Raw genomic sequence first — 15,426 nt, 5'->3', positions numbered from 1 at the left:
GTTTCTATAAAATATTCGTTTAATTTTATTAATTATAGTAAAATATTTTGATTTTATATTACATTCTTGAATTGTACATGTAATCTTTGCAAGCTGCAAATAAATATATAAATTAAATCACACGTGTCTTCTAGAGGATCAATTTGTTTATAAAAATACGGGACAAGACGAGCAGGACGTTCAGCTGATGGTAATTGATACGCCCTGCCCATTACAATGAAGTACCGCTCAGAATTTTTGGGTTTTTCAAGATGTGTTTGACGCGGAAGAAGTCACAGTTAAAAGCTAACTATTATATTATATGTACTGTTTATATGCGTATATTTCATCGTTTATCACACAAAAAAGAACTTTTTAATTAAAAAACAATTTTCCTATCTAAGCCATATAGCCAAGTGGTTGGTCACTGATCTGGTCACTGACTGAGTGATCTAGAGGTCCCGGGCTCGAATCCAGGATTAATTAGATGTGTATTATGTTTGTTTTCATGTCATGGATTTTATTTTTTATTAATGTAGGTTTAAGTGCCTATATCGTATTAAATATATCGATTTCATGCACCCACTGTACGGCCTACTTTGAGGCAAGAAAATTTATGTTAAAGTGTGTAAAAATTATAAAAAAATCAAACATTTTAGTAATTCGGCGTATTAAAGTAATATAAAATAAAATAAATAAAAAAGCCTTTTATTCCCATACTAAATTACATAACTAAATTTAAAAATTTAAAAAAATATATCATTATTGTTAGTAAACATAACTTAAGCCTAATATTATAAGAACTTAAAAAGAGAATAGTTTTATGTTGGTAAGTATTTTCATGTATTTCTAAATAATTAATATTTTAATTAGTAGTATGCCCCTGTTTGGGTGAAGGTTTCCTCCATTTTCTTCCACACTATACAGTCTTTGCAAAATAGTAGCCAGTCTTTTCCAGCATATTTAATCACATCATCAGCCTACCTCTTAGACGGTCTTCCAACTCTTCTAATGCCCACCGGCCCTTTCCATTTCGTTGTCTCTGTATCGTCCATCTCTTGTCTGTGAGTCGTGATATATAAACGGCCCATTTCCATTTTAGTTTTAATGCGTGGGTCAGTGCATCTATTATTTTTGTTCTTTGTCTGATAAGAGCATTAAAGTTATAAGGGTATAAAATACTTTGATATTACACAAGCCATACACTTACACAGAGAAAATTTTCGATCAGTAATTTTGTTTTTTTCATCTTTTCTCTCTACATGACCAAACATATAAAAGAACAAGCTGACCCGACAGACGTTGTTCTGTACATCGTAAATAAAATGCTGTATTTTATTAATTTGTCAATAATATTTCATAGCATCAAGAATTATTTCGTAAAATGTGCTCCCTGTTGTTATAATGAAATTGTTTCACAGCATAATCGACAATCCGTTCGTCAATAAATTATATCATAGCATATATTTACATACAAAACAAATATTGGAAATAAATATAATTATGAATCCCAAATCGAAATAAAAACTATGATATCTCACAAGTTGAAATACACTGTAGTCCATGAAGTAATCCCTAAAAGCCGTTCATTAGTTTAGGAGTTCACTGAAAACAAACATCAGGACACTGGATTTATATATACAGGCTGTGGCAAAGTTATGGGACATGAAGGGAAAGTACCTTAAATATCGAAGATAGGCTATTTTACTGAAAGAAGACTTTATGTTATTTGTAAAAGTAAGTAATGCTGCATTTTAGGATTTTCTAAAAATTACTTGCCTCGTCTGGGAATCGAAACGACTTTTATGATGCCAATCGAAAGAATGGCCAAAAACTATTAACTCTTCTTAAGTAACATAGTATTTTAAAAGAAATAGTCAATTAAGTGGGTATTTTTTTGTAAATTAATTAATTAAATGCTCAAAATGTGATCCCTCTTGTCTTACGCAAATCGCCAATCTTTTAATGAGTCCGCTGCCTGTTGATTTTCTTATCATTTTATGGTGAATACTCGATATGATATGGCACAATTCTGTTTGTAACTCGCCCACGTTCTCGTTTCGGTTTTTGTATAGCATATCTTTCACGTATCCCCAAAAGAAGAAATCTAATGGTGTAATGTCCGGGGATCTGGCCGGCCATCTAATCGGTCCATTCGTACCAATCCAAGTAGGAAAACATTCATTTTACGTTGTTCCTTTCTTTTAAAATACTATGTTACTTATGAGTTATTAATTTTTGGCCATTCTTTCGATTGGCATAATAAAAGTACTAGTAGTTTTTTTTTACATCTTAGTATGTTCGATTCCCAGACGAGGCAAGTAATTTTTAGAAAATCTTTAAATGCAGAAGTACTTACTTTTAAAAATAACATAAAGTCTTCCTTCAGTAAAATAGCCTATATTCGATGTTTAAGGTACTAGTTCCACCTTCGCACGACACGCCACAAGTAACTACATCCTCACCATCTGGATGTGTGGCGGTCGTCCACAGTGCGGTTTTCAAGGAGCTTTCTTCTACGTAATACAAAGCTGTGGAATGAGCTTCCTTGTGCGGTGTTTCCGGGACGATAGAACATGGGTACCTTCAAAAAAAGCGCGTACACCTTCTGATCAGAACGGATGATCGGCGGTGATCACTTAACAACAGGTACGCTCGTTTGTCCTCCTATTCCATAATAAAAATAAAAAAAAACTTTCCCTTCTAGTCCCATAACTTTGGGACATCCTGTATATTAAGATAGGTGGGTACTGAATTTATAAAAAATGTGTGTAAGAATATTTAATAAAGTATTTTTTTATTAATATTGAGTTATAAAGACTTACATCACATCGTTACTAATAATTCTACACACATGATAGACTAGCTCACTTCTTAAAGCTTACAATTACGAGGAAAAAAGCGCTAAGCTTTACCACGACGAATAAATTTAGTTAGCAGTCCCTTCGTAAACTTTGTTGTTTTGGAAGTAAGAAGTTCTTATGTAATTTATTATGTTTACCCAAGCTTTTCACTATTTAATTCAATGCCTACTCACATTTTTTTTTATGGAATAGGAGGACAAATGAGCGTATGGGTCACCTGGTGTTAAGTGATCACCACCGCCCACATTCTCTTGCAACACCAGAGGAATCACAAGAGCGTTGCCGGCCTTTAAGGAAGGTGTACGCGCTTTTTTTGAAGGTACCCATGTCGTATCGTCCGGGAAACACCGCACAAGGAAGCTCATTCCACAGCTTTGTAATACGTGGAAGAAAGCTCCTTGAAAACCGCACTGTGGAGGACACATCCAGATAGTGGGGATGATATCCTAACAATAATTATTTTGTCTTATATCCTGATAATAATTACCTATTCGATGACACAGTAACAGGTGTTAAGGTCAATTGGCACGACGTTCAGCTGATGATAATTGATTTGCCCTGCCCATTACAATCCAGTGCCGCTCAGGATTCTTGAGAAACCTAAAAAAGATGTTAAGTCTCATTTGCCCAGTATTTCACTAGCTACGGCGTCCTTCAGACCAAAACACGGGAATACTTACACATTGCTGCTTCACGGCAGAAATTAATAAAACTGTGTTGTTTGTTTTTCAATACTTGTAACAAATACTTTACTTTGCTGGTTACTGTAACAAAAGAGACTTGTTATAATCAACCTGCCAAATGGTTACATTTTAATGAAAGCCTTAATTTTATTATATACAAGCGTAGTTAGCCTTGCCTTTAGTTATTAAATTAAATGATGTCTATTCCGAGTGAAGGTTCCTTTTATAATTAAATTTCAACTGAATTAGTTGCTTTGATATTTTTGTTTAAATTTGTTAGGGTTTTGATTCAATGAATACGACAGATTTCGCTTTCATAGAAAAATTTCAAAAGATTTTTCTTTATTTTACATTTTTATTTTTACAGTTATAAAGAGTTTTATGTTTAGCTATTGAAACAACTGCTGTTAATTAGTTAATTTTATCATGCTATGATATTATACAAACAACAGATATTAGATCATTTACGGCTGTTCCCAATATACTATCTAGAGATAGAGATAATAATAGTATTCCTGTGTTTTGGTCTGAAGGACGCCGTAGCTAGCTTGAGACCAAAATACAAGAATACTTACACATTACTGATTCACGGCAAAAATAGGCGCTATTGTGGTACCATTATCTAGCCGGCATCCTGTGCAAAGGAGTCTCCCACTGGTGGGATGTCTTATGTATTTCTTACATCGTGGAATGTATGCCCAGGCAAACCTTTTTGAAAACATGTGGAACCCGATACACACGAACTCACAAACCTCAAATTCAATATTTAATCAAATAGGCTAAAAGCGCTTTTGATTCGATACTACAATTTTCATAATATAACCAATATAATTAACTAGAATTGTATATCATCATCATGTCATGTCAGTTGGTGCTGGGGCTGCTGCTTCGACTGCCGAAGACAGCAAGCGTCGCAAATATGTTGGTCTCAGTGAGTCATACATCTCTGTGCTGATTGGTGTCGAGACACTTGGCCCGTGGGGCCCAGAGGCGCGAAGAATGTTCAAAATACTATCTTCGCGCCTTAATAAGGCTACTGGAAACCCAAGCGCTGGCAGCTATTTCGGTCAACGGATCAGCCTTGCTATCCAACGCGGTAATGCTGCCAGTATTCTTGGTACGCTTCCACGTAATGATAGTTTTAATTTTATGTAGTCGTAGTATTGTAAATATAGTTATAAGATTTGTTTTGTTTGAATAATAAATATGTTAATATGAAAAGTATATCATACAATAACAAAAATATAAATAAAAATTATATCATAATTTATTGATGAGAACGAACAATTATCTTACTCATCACTCTTCTGAACCAACAGTGTATTGTTCAGTAGTTGTATTATTCATGTAAAACAAAATATTTTTTAATGTAACTTAATATACAAAAGGTAATTTACGTTTAAAGCGGTTTTAATATCAAGTATTTCCTGGAACCGAAAAAATTCTTTGTAAATAAAAATTATCGCATATCGGCCACATAACCAGTCAATTTTCTTTACCTAAAGAAAAATAATTTTCCGCACACTAAGTCATTGTTACTGAGAATGTCAAGGGTTACATTTTACCCCATAATTTTTAAGAGTTTAACTTCTTTGCGAAATAGCGGATAGAACTAGCAATCACTACATATTTATTATAAAAAAAGTCCATCGCTGCGATAAACTCAAAAACAATAGCACCGATTTTCATGTTGTGCAGAGAAATTGTTAGCGCGGTTGCAGAGGAAGGTTTAAGTATAGTTTGTTAAGTTTTATGTACATTTTTGTATATTATAAATAATAGTAACGATATTTCTTGCAGGTGTCGGAAAATAATAAGCCGTCTGGGAGCTTTCAACGAAAACGCTGTCTAAACCCTTTGAGTGCGGTGCTGAAAAGAGTTAATTTGGTTGACATAATCGTTTTGCCAGATTCGCAATCATTTGGACTATGTCGATAACTTTGGTTCTCCTACGGATCTCCTCATTTCTGACTCGATCTCGCAGGTAAACTCCGAGCATAGCCCTCTCCATTGCCCTCTGAGCGACCATGAGCTTTCTCACAAGGCTCAAGTTAGCGACCACTGAAGTGGCAGTGGGCAGGGCACATAGTTAAATGGACAGATGGCCCATAGGGCAGTAAAGTCCTCGAATGGCGACCACGTACCGGAAGAGGCAATGTTGGTAGGCCACCCACAAGATGGACCGACGATCTGATTAAGATTGCCGGAATACGTTGGATGAGGGCAGCACATGACCGAACGTCGTGGAGATCTTTGAGGGAGGTCTTTGCCCAGCAGTAGACGTTTTCCAGCTGATGAAGAAGAAAAAGAAGAAGAATCGTTTTGCCAAATAGTATTAATCCATTGCTAACACAACATTGGTTGTTTTATAAATAACTATTATTCATATTATAATCCTTAGAAAATTTAGACGTCTAGAAAGAGTCTCTTGCTGTTTGACAACCGATTGAAATAGGCCAGGTTTAATATTTTAGTGTGCGTGCGTGCTACGTCTTACATTTGCGATTTGTATGACCTTTTGTGTTAGTGTGTGTGAATTTCTCAAAATAGAAGTTATTTCTAAACGCATTATTTTACGACGTTTTCACAGCTATCATATAGCTATGCCTATCTCTAGATACGTCTACGTATTAAGGCTGGGGACCAAGCCGATGGCCTTGAGGAATCGAGCGGAGCTAGGTTACCTCTCTCACACAATCGCCATAGTTTTAATTCAAAATTAGATCTTTTTTTTATTTATTACAAAATACAATTATCTTTACAAAACGAACAATACTATGTCATGTTAAATAGTACAATTAGTAAATTTTCGTACAATTTTAATATAGATTTAATGATTAGCATGGCTCCAACTGTAAAAGTTAGGGATATTTTGGTGGTTTTTATTCGCACTGTCTATGAAAGATAGAAATATAAAGAAAAAAATTCATTTTTTCTGTAGATTTGGTTTCATTTATGCGCGATTTTGGCAATTTCTTGGGATCAAGTCAACAGCAGAGATCCAAACTATACTTCACCATCATCATCATCATTAGCTGGAAGACGAGACGTACACTGCTGGACAAAAGTCTCCCGAAAGATTTCCATGACGATCGGTCCTGCGCTGTCCTCATCCAACGTATTTCGGCGATCTTGACCAGATTGTCGGTCCATCTTGTCGGGGGCCAACACGCAAACTATACTTAATGTTCATAAATTACAAAACCTGAAATTTTAGTTTCTGATCAATGACGTTCATTACGATATGTACATATCATTCGCAGTCTGATAGCGGAACGGCAAAAGTGTGCTTAAAGACAATGTAACCACACTTTTCTTGTTAGTCATGTGTCAACTGTGTGTCAATCAACAAGCCTAAGTGTGCTATAAAAAGTGCTTAAATAATACATTAACGACTCAAAATAAGATGGTGTGACTTAGCATCGGTAAGGTTATTTTGTTTATATAAGATTGATATGCAAAAAGCGTAAGTAATTTAATAACATCGAATATTTTTTATTAAATATGGTACAATTATTGATAAGTCCCCAGACACGACCCGCTTGTCAGAATGGGACAGATGAAAGGACACATTCAGAAATGAAAACAATAGAGTCGCTCTTTTTAACCGACTTCAAAAAAAAGAGGAGGTTTATGTTTTTCTTATTTTTGCTACCTCAGAACTTTCGACTGGGTTTTGAACCGATTTTGATAATTTTGATAATAACAATAATCGTTCCTAGAATTAGATTTATTAAAATACGCAATTATTTTTATACTTTTTCGTGCACATTTTATCTATTGTTTTGGAATAGTGTTTTGAAGTCGATTGTTTTTTGTTAAAATTTTTTTAAAGGCCTAGTGAACAATGATATGCAATGTTATATTTTGTGTAATGTGCACGGCTTACAAGAACGTGAACGCTCACATACTAGTGCTATTTACACGTTATCACGGAAGTATCGCCACCTAGTAGTTTATAACTATTTACACCGCAATTATATAAATAATATATAATATTTTTCAGCTTTCACCTACACGAGATAATTAAAGAGAATTAGTACCAGTTGGTAGCAACAGAGAGTTTTGAAGTAATTTACAAACCAAATAAGCATAATCTTTATATTTCACCACTTAAGGATTTAAGTTTTTTGGATTTAACCACATTTAAAATTTGATAAAAGCTTTCATAGAAATAAATATTAATGTCCTCTTACATTAAACAATTAATTTAATTTAAGGAACTAAACATTAAATTAACCAGTTTAACTAATTATTTAAGTTACTAAAAATATTACATTTGAGTATTAGTTTCTCTCATTAAACGTTACCTTAACTTATTAAATCCAATCCCTTTAGAACGTAAAGAAGAAACAAATATTAATCTCGATATAACAAGTCAAATAATAAACATATAAACATTCTCCTTTATAATATGAGTGTGATTTTTGATTAAAAACGAAAAAAAAAACCTCCGACTGAACAGTTCTTGATCGGAAAATAGGCACAGACTGACAATTGTAAAACTTATAGCAACTCTCTTTTTCGTCTGAATTAAAAAAAATACCTAACTGCTACTCCACTGATGTGACTGTCCAAATCAGGTTCTAAATTAAAAATGAGTTTATATTGCTGCCTATTGACTAATAATATTTTAAACAACTGCAGTAAACGCAGAAATGTATAGACCTAGCAGTCGAAGCTTATTATGATGTCATTTGTGGCATTCGGCTTTGATTTTGTATGAGGTGCATTGTCTATATGTATAGAACGCCATTGTTTCTGATGCAACAAATATTTTAAATTAATCTTGAAAAAAGCATCTGATCAATTTTCAATTCGACTGTATTTTTGTGTGTATGTTACCTCATATCTTCACCTATGCTTATGAGTCAAATGATTTTCTTTTCTTGTCTGATTCTTCTTTTTGTCTTAACCTTTTCAATTAATTAATTTAATCTTAATGTTAATTCAAGTATTTTTTTATGAAAAAAAAGAATTAGTAATTGATACGCCCTGTACAATACAACGCAGTGCCACATAGGATTCTTGAAAAACCCAAAAATTCAGAGCCGTACTACAATTGCGCTCATCACCTTGAGACATAAGATGTTAAGTCTCATTTGCCCAGTAATTTCACTAGCTACGGCGCCGTTCAGAACAAAACACAATAATGCTTACACATTATTGCTTCTCGGCAGCAATAGGCGCCGCTCTGATTACAGCTTCGAGCCAGTTTGGCATACTGAACACTAGGTTTCGGAGCTGATGTTGGGGAATATTCTCCCATTCTTCTACCAGGGCCTGCTTTAGTGCCCTGAGTGTAGTAGGTGGTCGTCTGCGATTTCTGACTAACCTCCCAAGCTCATCCCAGGTGTGTTCAATCGAGTTGAGATCAGGACTTCTTGATGGCCAAGCCATCACGCTGATACCGACCACCTGAATATACTCTTGTACGATACGATAGAAATACCGAATTCAAATGTAAAATATTTATGGGGATATTTGAGGACCCGCATTTCTTAACGTTACCATAAAGATAAGCGTGTACTTAAAGTTTAAGTTATACATCAACTCAAACTTACTTTGCCCATTATATTAAGTAACAATTTTATTTATACAAAATTTATAACCAGAATACATTAAATACATTAAAATATTTTAATTTATAAGCTTAAGGAATACTAAATAGCTTTGCTTTTACTCCAAAACTAACAACATGCCATAACAAACAAGCCCGTACTAGTTTTAACAGCATAATATTATTTATCAGAAAGTTTTCCCTACCTCGTTGTTTTAAACTAAACACAAAAGGGTATCGCTCATTAAGCAATATCATAAGTTTGTTTTGCTTACATAATTCAAGAAGGATTCCTTAATTGCCTTATGGCCGTTCCCAATATACTATCTACAGATACAGATCAATTACTAAGTGCTACTGTCAGTAATAATTAGCTGTCAATAATCTGAAGCTGTCCCAATATACCCGATAAGTCATTCTTATCGCCTTATATTGGGACGCGTGAATTGCAATTTCCATACAAACTTCTATCGCTGGTAAGCTATACGTCTACCCATTGACAGACAGCGTGTACGGATAAGGTGAGTTACCGTCGATAAGTTTATTGGCACAGAAAAGTAAACGATAGTTACGACTTTATCTCAAGTAAGAGATAGACAGAATATTACGAATGGCCGTTAGTGGAGACCTTCGGCCGACGTTCAAAGGAACGTCGATTTGAAAAACTTGACACTTTTAAAATCTCTGAAGAACATTTTATGACGCAAACACGTGTGCCTTGATAAAATTTGAGTATTTTGGTGTATTAATGTGGGCTTGGTGCTAGTTTTATACGTATAACTACAGTCCATAATACGACGTATTTTGTACGATTCGCCTGCCTGGAGTCGTAACCTGGGCCCCGAAACGTAAATAAGGCTTTACAGAGGATCACTTCAAGTAAGTGCCTCCATTCTTCTTTGGTGAAGGGATGATTTCGAAATTGTGCTGGAAATGACGAAACGGCCGATACTGGATTAAGGAACACATAATTGTGCAAAATACGGACTTCCTCAACTCGTGATACCTGCCCGCTTAAGAGCCTAGAATTTATCTAGAGCTCAGTATGCCCATCATATGTTATATTTGTAGATATATCTTTAATTAAAACTAAGATACATTGGCTCCCTGAGGTTAGCTTTATAAATATAATAGATTTCTGAAGACTGCATTGCACGAAATTTAAAGTTAGAATTTCAATAAATGCATAGGTAAAATTTTGTTCTAAGAAGTCGAGTTGAAAGTATTTAAAGTAAACATAAAAATATTAAAGCCATCCATAGCTTGCTGGTAATATTAATTAATAGGACGTGAGATAGGCCTCTTCGTATATAGTACCTATGAATAAACTTTTAATAAAGTCCATTGGGCTCCACAATTTGTACCTGGCTGGTTTTAAAAGACAATAACAAAAAACGACAAAGTTTGAGTCGAACTCGCCCATCACGGATTCCGTAGCAGCAAGTAACATAATATAAAAGTTATATAGAAAGGAAAATGATATTAAATTATTTAAATGGAAAAGGCAAAAAATCTTTGCTCAAAATCATACTAATAATCAGTGCAAATGAGCTCTCATCATTTATACGTATTAAAAAACCTACTTACTAGATCTCGTTCAAACAAATTTGCAGTGGAAATTTGCATGGAACTAAAAAGAATATATAATTTGCATTACACATCATATTAAGTTTATCATTCTCTTATTTTAAGAGTTACAGGGGGGACACATATTTTACCACTTTGGCAATGTCTCTCGCGCAAAATATTCAGTTAAAAAAAATATATTAGAAACCTCAATAATGAACCTATGAATAGGTCTTCAAATATGATATTATATTATAACGGGTGCAAATACCTCAACAGGCTTCTTGTTTTTTTTTTAAATTTTGTTATAATTTAAATACCCTGACGGCGGCTTTAAGCAAGCAATTTATGTTATAAATTTTTTATTTATCTTACCTTTACCACACAATCATCGTTTAACACATTTTTTTAAATTTCATAATACTAATTATTCGTAAATTCTGATTACAGAATCATCCAGTCACTACAAGGAGCACCCCATCACGAGCACGACGCACGGACCGGCCATCGCCTCCAAACATAATTATTTAGGGAAGGGAATGACCCGCCCAACGATACCACCACCAGCAATGGCATTTAAGCGAGCATGAAGTACGAGAAAAATGAATGTGTATCGACATCATTTTATGTATAAAACATTTATATGTTATTTATATATTAAATACTTTCAACTCAACTTTAAATCTAAATTTTAGCTATGTTTGAAATTCCTGATGTAAATTTCTTTTAATCACTAATTGAGTATTTTAAATACATAAAACCTCTTCTTGCAATCTTAATATTAATAATAAATATTAATAAACTCACCTGAAATTCCAAAAGACAGAAGTAACAACCATTTCACAACTCTTAAGTACATTTTGAATTTGTCAGCTCCGGGCTTACGAATGATGAAGCTCAAATATTATGAGAATTATAGTGAAGTAGCACATTATTAATGTCCTGCAGTTATCTGTAACAATAACAAAGTTCATTTTAGTTAATTTTTTTTTTTTATGGAATAGGAGGACAAACGAGCGTACGGGTCACCTGGTGTTAAGTGATCACCACCGCCCGCATTCTCTTGCAACACCAGAGGAATCACAAGAGCGTTGCCGGCCTTTAAGGAAGATGTACGCTCTCTTCTTGAAGGTACCCATGTCGTATCGTCCCGGAAATACCGCACAAGGAAGCTCATTCCACAGCTTCGTAGTACGAGGAAGAAAGCTCCTTGAAAACCGCACTGTCCTAACTTGTGGCGTGTCGTGCGAAGGTGGAAACATGTAGTTGATCAGTCTAGATATCCAACACGGAATTACTGCCAGTATTCTTGGTACGCTTCCTCGTTCTAATAAATCCACTACATGCAATAATTATATTAGGTATTGTAAATATATATATAAGCATTGTTGTTTAGAAAAATTTAAATTAACATAGTCATTTAATTGATATCCCAGAAAGATTATCTATACACATAAATAGAATTGGAGTGTCTGTTTGTAATATTGAAATAACCGTTTTTTACTACATGTATATGAATTTATATACACCAATATAACATTTCTTACTATGTCTGTCTATCTGTCTGTTTGTTCCGGCTAATATATGAAATGGCTAGTAACTTAGGCAATGTTTATTTTAGAAAAATAAAGTAATGTTGCAATTTCCAAGAAACGGTCTAACTCTAAAAATAATTTATATGGCAAAACAACGTTTGCTAGTTCAGTTAGCATTATATTAGTACATTACGATACAAGTGCGCAAATTAGGTTATTCCCGTACGAGCGAAGCGAGCGCAGGATGACCTACGTGCGCACGAGTGTCGTATGCTATTTTTCCTATTAAGTTGCGCAAAGATCGACCACTATAATTATTTACAAAATTTCCCGCACGCTTACCATATTCCCGCACGCTCTTGTCAACGTGTGGGAAAGTAGTACTTTGCAAACGCAAATGCATGCGCAAAATCGAACTTTGCGTACGATAATAGGAAAAAATATTTAATTACGAGAGTTATAGATAATAAAAATCACTTTTACGTTTCATAAGATCTTATTTGTGTATTCGTGACGGCTGTTTCCTTGAACTTAGCTACTTAAAATCACTGTTGGGTCATACCCAGCTAATATACAGAGTAGTACTTAAACGTTTTTGGGTCTGCACCTTTATTACATTCATTTATAATTAGCCTTACCTACTTTCTTTTTTACATTTATTTTACATTTAATTAGATTAGGCATAAATGAAATTTGAAAACAAAATTTATTAACGATGCGGGACTCGAACCGGCAACCTCGCGAGAGTTCAACATAACATACAAGATTTATCGACAATACGTCACTTGAACGGTTATCTCAGTTGGAACAAGTGCTCGTACTGGATGCGAAAGGTCGCGGATTCAAGTCCCGCATCGTTCATAAATTTTGTTTTCAAATTTTATTTATGTAATTAATTATGTGAGGGTTATCACTTTAAAACATAACAAATTATTTAGATAAGGCATGTCTATTGTATATTTTATTTAAATTTAGATAAGATTTTCAAGTTTTGTTCATATTTGCTTGTTATATTAAAATATTCCCTGTATTAATAGTGTTTGATTTTGAATGAATGAAAATGAATCTGTCATAAATTAACAGTGGAAATTCCTATTTCATTTAACAGTAACTCAGGTAGGTACATAGATCCTACAACTTATAAACATTTCTTTAAGTAAGACGAGAGTAAGAATTTGGCATAATATTCAATATTTTTTATTGAACAGTCGTCTAATAAACCCATTGTAAATCGAACCGTTTCGGATAGTTTGTAAAGTTTCAAAATATAATGAGAGTAATACAGAAAATATTTAAATAAAGAAAATAAATGAATAAGTATAAATTAAATTAATTATCATACTTTGATTTAAAATTCAAAAGCAATCAATAGTTTGCTTAAAGATAAAATTGGATGAAAGTCCGATTTAAATCCTTTCGAATGCGATTAACGGATGTCGATTAAAAACATTCAATTTCAACTTATTGCCCTTTTTGTGGCTTTAAACTCTGGAAAACTGAACAGTATTCAATTTAACTTATAGCTGCTTAAATTAGATCAGTGGAAGTATTCCACACTTTCCAATAATTACTAACGGTTGGATAATAATGTTTGAAATAGTGTTTGTATATAAATTTTATTTTATAGTCTGTTAAATTTATTGCTTTCACACAAATTTGGTAGCCTGAAGCTAGACGTAGCCTGTACTATGACTATCCGTATATATCTAGAAAACTATATATTTTTACTGTGGTACCTACAAAATGTATCACCTATCTAGATGTATGTACTAAATAATTTGACACTGCAAAGACAATTTACTCATTGTTTCAAAAGGTAAGTCTAAACTTTGATTATTTTTTTATTCTTAATAAATAGAAGATAACCAGTTAATACGACGGCAGTTCAAGCTAACCATAATATTTATCTTTATCTTATGTAACATATATTAATAAAAATATGAGTAAAATATATAGCATTGTGTTTTATTTCTGTGGAAGGTAATGTGTTAATATTTTTTTTCTAGAAACTGAATGCGTCAATTTCACTCTATCAATGCCGCCAATATATTGCATGAGCATGGTTATAAACTTACATGTAGATTCCAGTACATATCTCGGAATTGCTCAGATACAAATTCAAATTACAAATCTGGAATGGAGTCTCTATTTCACAGTTTGCCGAGCAGGCTCAGTTGACATGCTTTTGCAGTTGTTATCTCCGCAATCTTACTTAAACAAGACTATTATGCAGCGAGCTCGTAGCACAAAAAGTTTAAATTAATAATTTTTTTTTTTAAACCGACATTTAAAGACAAAATTATTTGGTGATGAGCATTATAAAGATCGTCATTGAAGCCTTTGGGGTCACCAGTGGGAGGCTCCTTTGCACAGGATGCCGGCTAAATTATGGGTACCACAACGGCGCCTATTTCTGCCGTGAAGCAATATTGTGTAAGCATTATTATGTTTCCGTCTATAGGGTGCCGTAGCTAGTGAAATTATTAGGCAAATGAGACTTAATATCTTATGTCTCGAGTTGACAACCGCTATTGTATTGCCGCTCAGAATTTTTGTGTTTTTCAAGAATTCTCAGCGGCACTGCATTGTAATGGGCAGGGCGTATCAAATACAATCAACTGAATATGCTGCTCGTCTCGTCCCTTAATTTAAAAAAAAAGCCCTTTCTATATAATTTTTGGTGGAAAATATCAGAACGTTCTCTGTAGTATATAACACTATTTCAGAAATGCCTTACATAGTTTCAAAATCGTTTGATATATAAATATGTACATATAAATACACAATATTATATTATTTTAACGTAGCAATACTTGCCGGGCGAAATGTGTCAAAAACATATAAGTATTGTTAAAGCAAAGATCAAACAAATACTTCGAGGCAAAGAGGCTCTTTGTTGAAGCATCATCAGTAGAGGAAATCATTTTCAGTTGATTATGTTGCGGAAAATGTAATATTGTGCTGAAGTTCCACGGGATTTAACTGATGTGTGCTTCCAGTGGTGAACAAAGCAGTATTTTAGTACTATTATTTATTCGGTGACAGCAGTGCTGTGAAATACCACAATTCAGAGCAATCAAGGCTGTGGTTGGGAAAATTCTGATTAAGATTTACCTAACTTAGTAATAAATTCTAATCCTTCGAATGTTGCGAATAAATTGAAGCTATAATTTAGTTTAAATAATCGGATCGTCAATTGGTAACTCGGATTTAAATCGATGAAATTCGATTAATTAAAT

The 15,426-nt window shown here is 33.7% G+C and overlaps 1 protein-coding gene across 1 annotated transcript in view; it reads right to left on the bottom strand.

Moving 5' to 3' along the window:
* LOC126971670 (uncharacterized) overlaps positions 1-15,426 on the bottom strand; it is a 110,313-nt gene that overhangs the window by 55,286 nt on the left and 39,601 nt on the right. Inside the window, exon 2 of the mRNA XM_050818058.1 lies at positions 11,460-11,604. Coding sequence (XP_050674015.1) covers positions 11,460-11,511 — 52 coding nt within the window. The 5' untranslated portion in view covers positions 11,512-11,604. The remainder of the gene's footprint in view (positions 1-11,459; positions 11,605-15,426) is intronic.

The sequence above is a fragment of the Leptidea sinapis genome, chromosome 24 (genome assembly GCF_905404315.1).
Source record: "Leptidea sinapis chromosome 24, ilLepSina1.1, whole genome shotgun sequence".
NCBI lineage: Eukaryota > Metazoa > Arthropoda > Insecta > Lepidoptera > Pieridae > Leptidea > Leptidea sinapis.
This window is presented reverse-complemented; position numbering and strand designations above follow the sequence as displayed.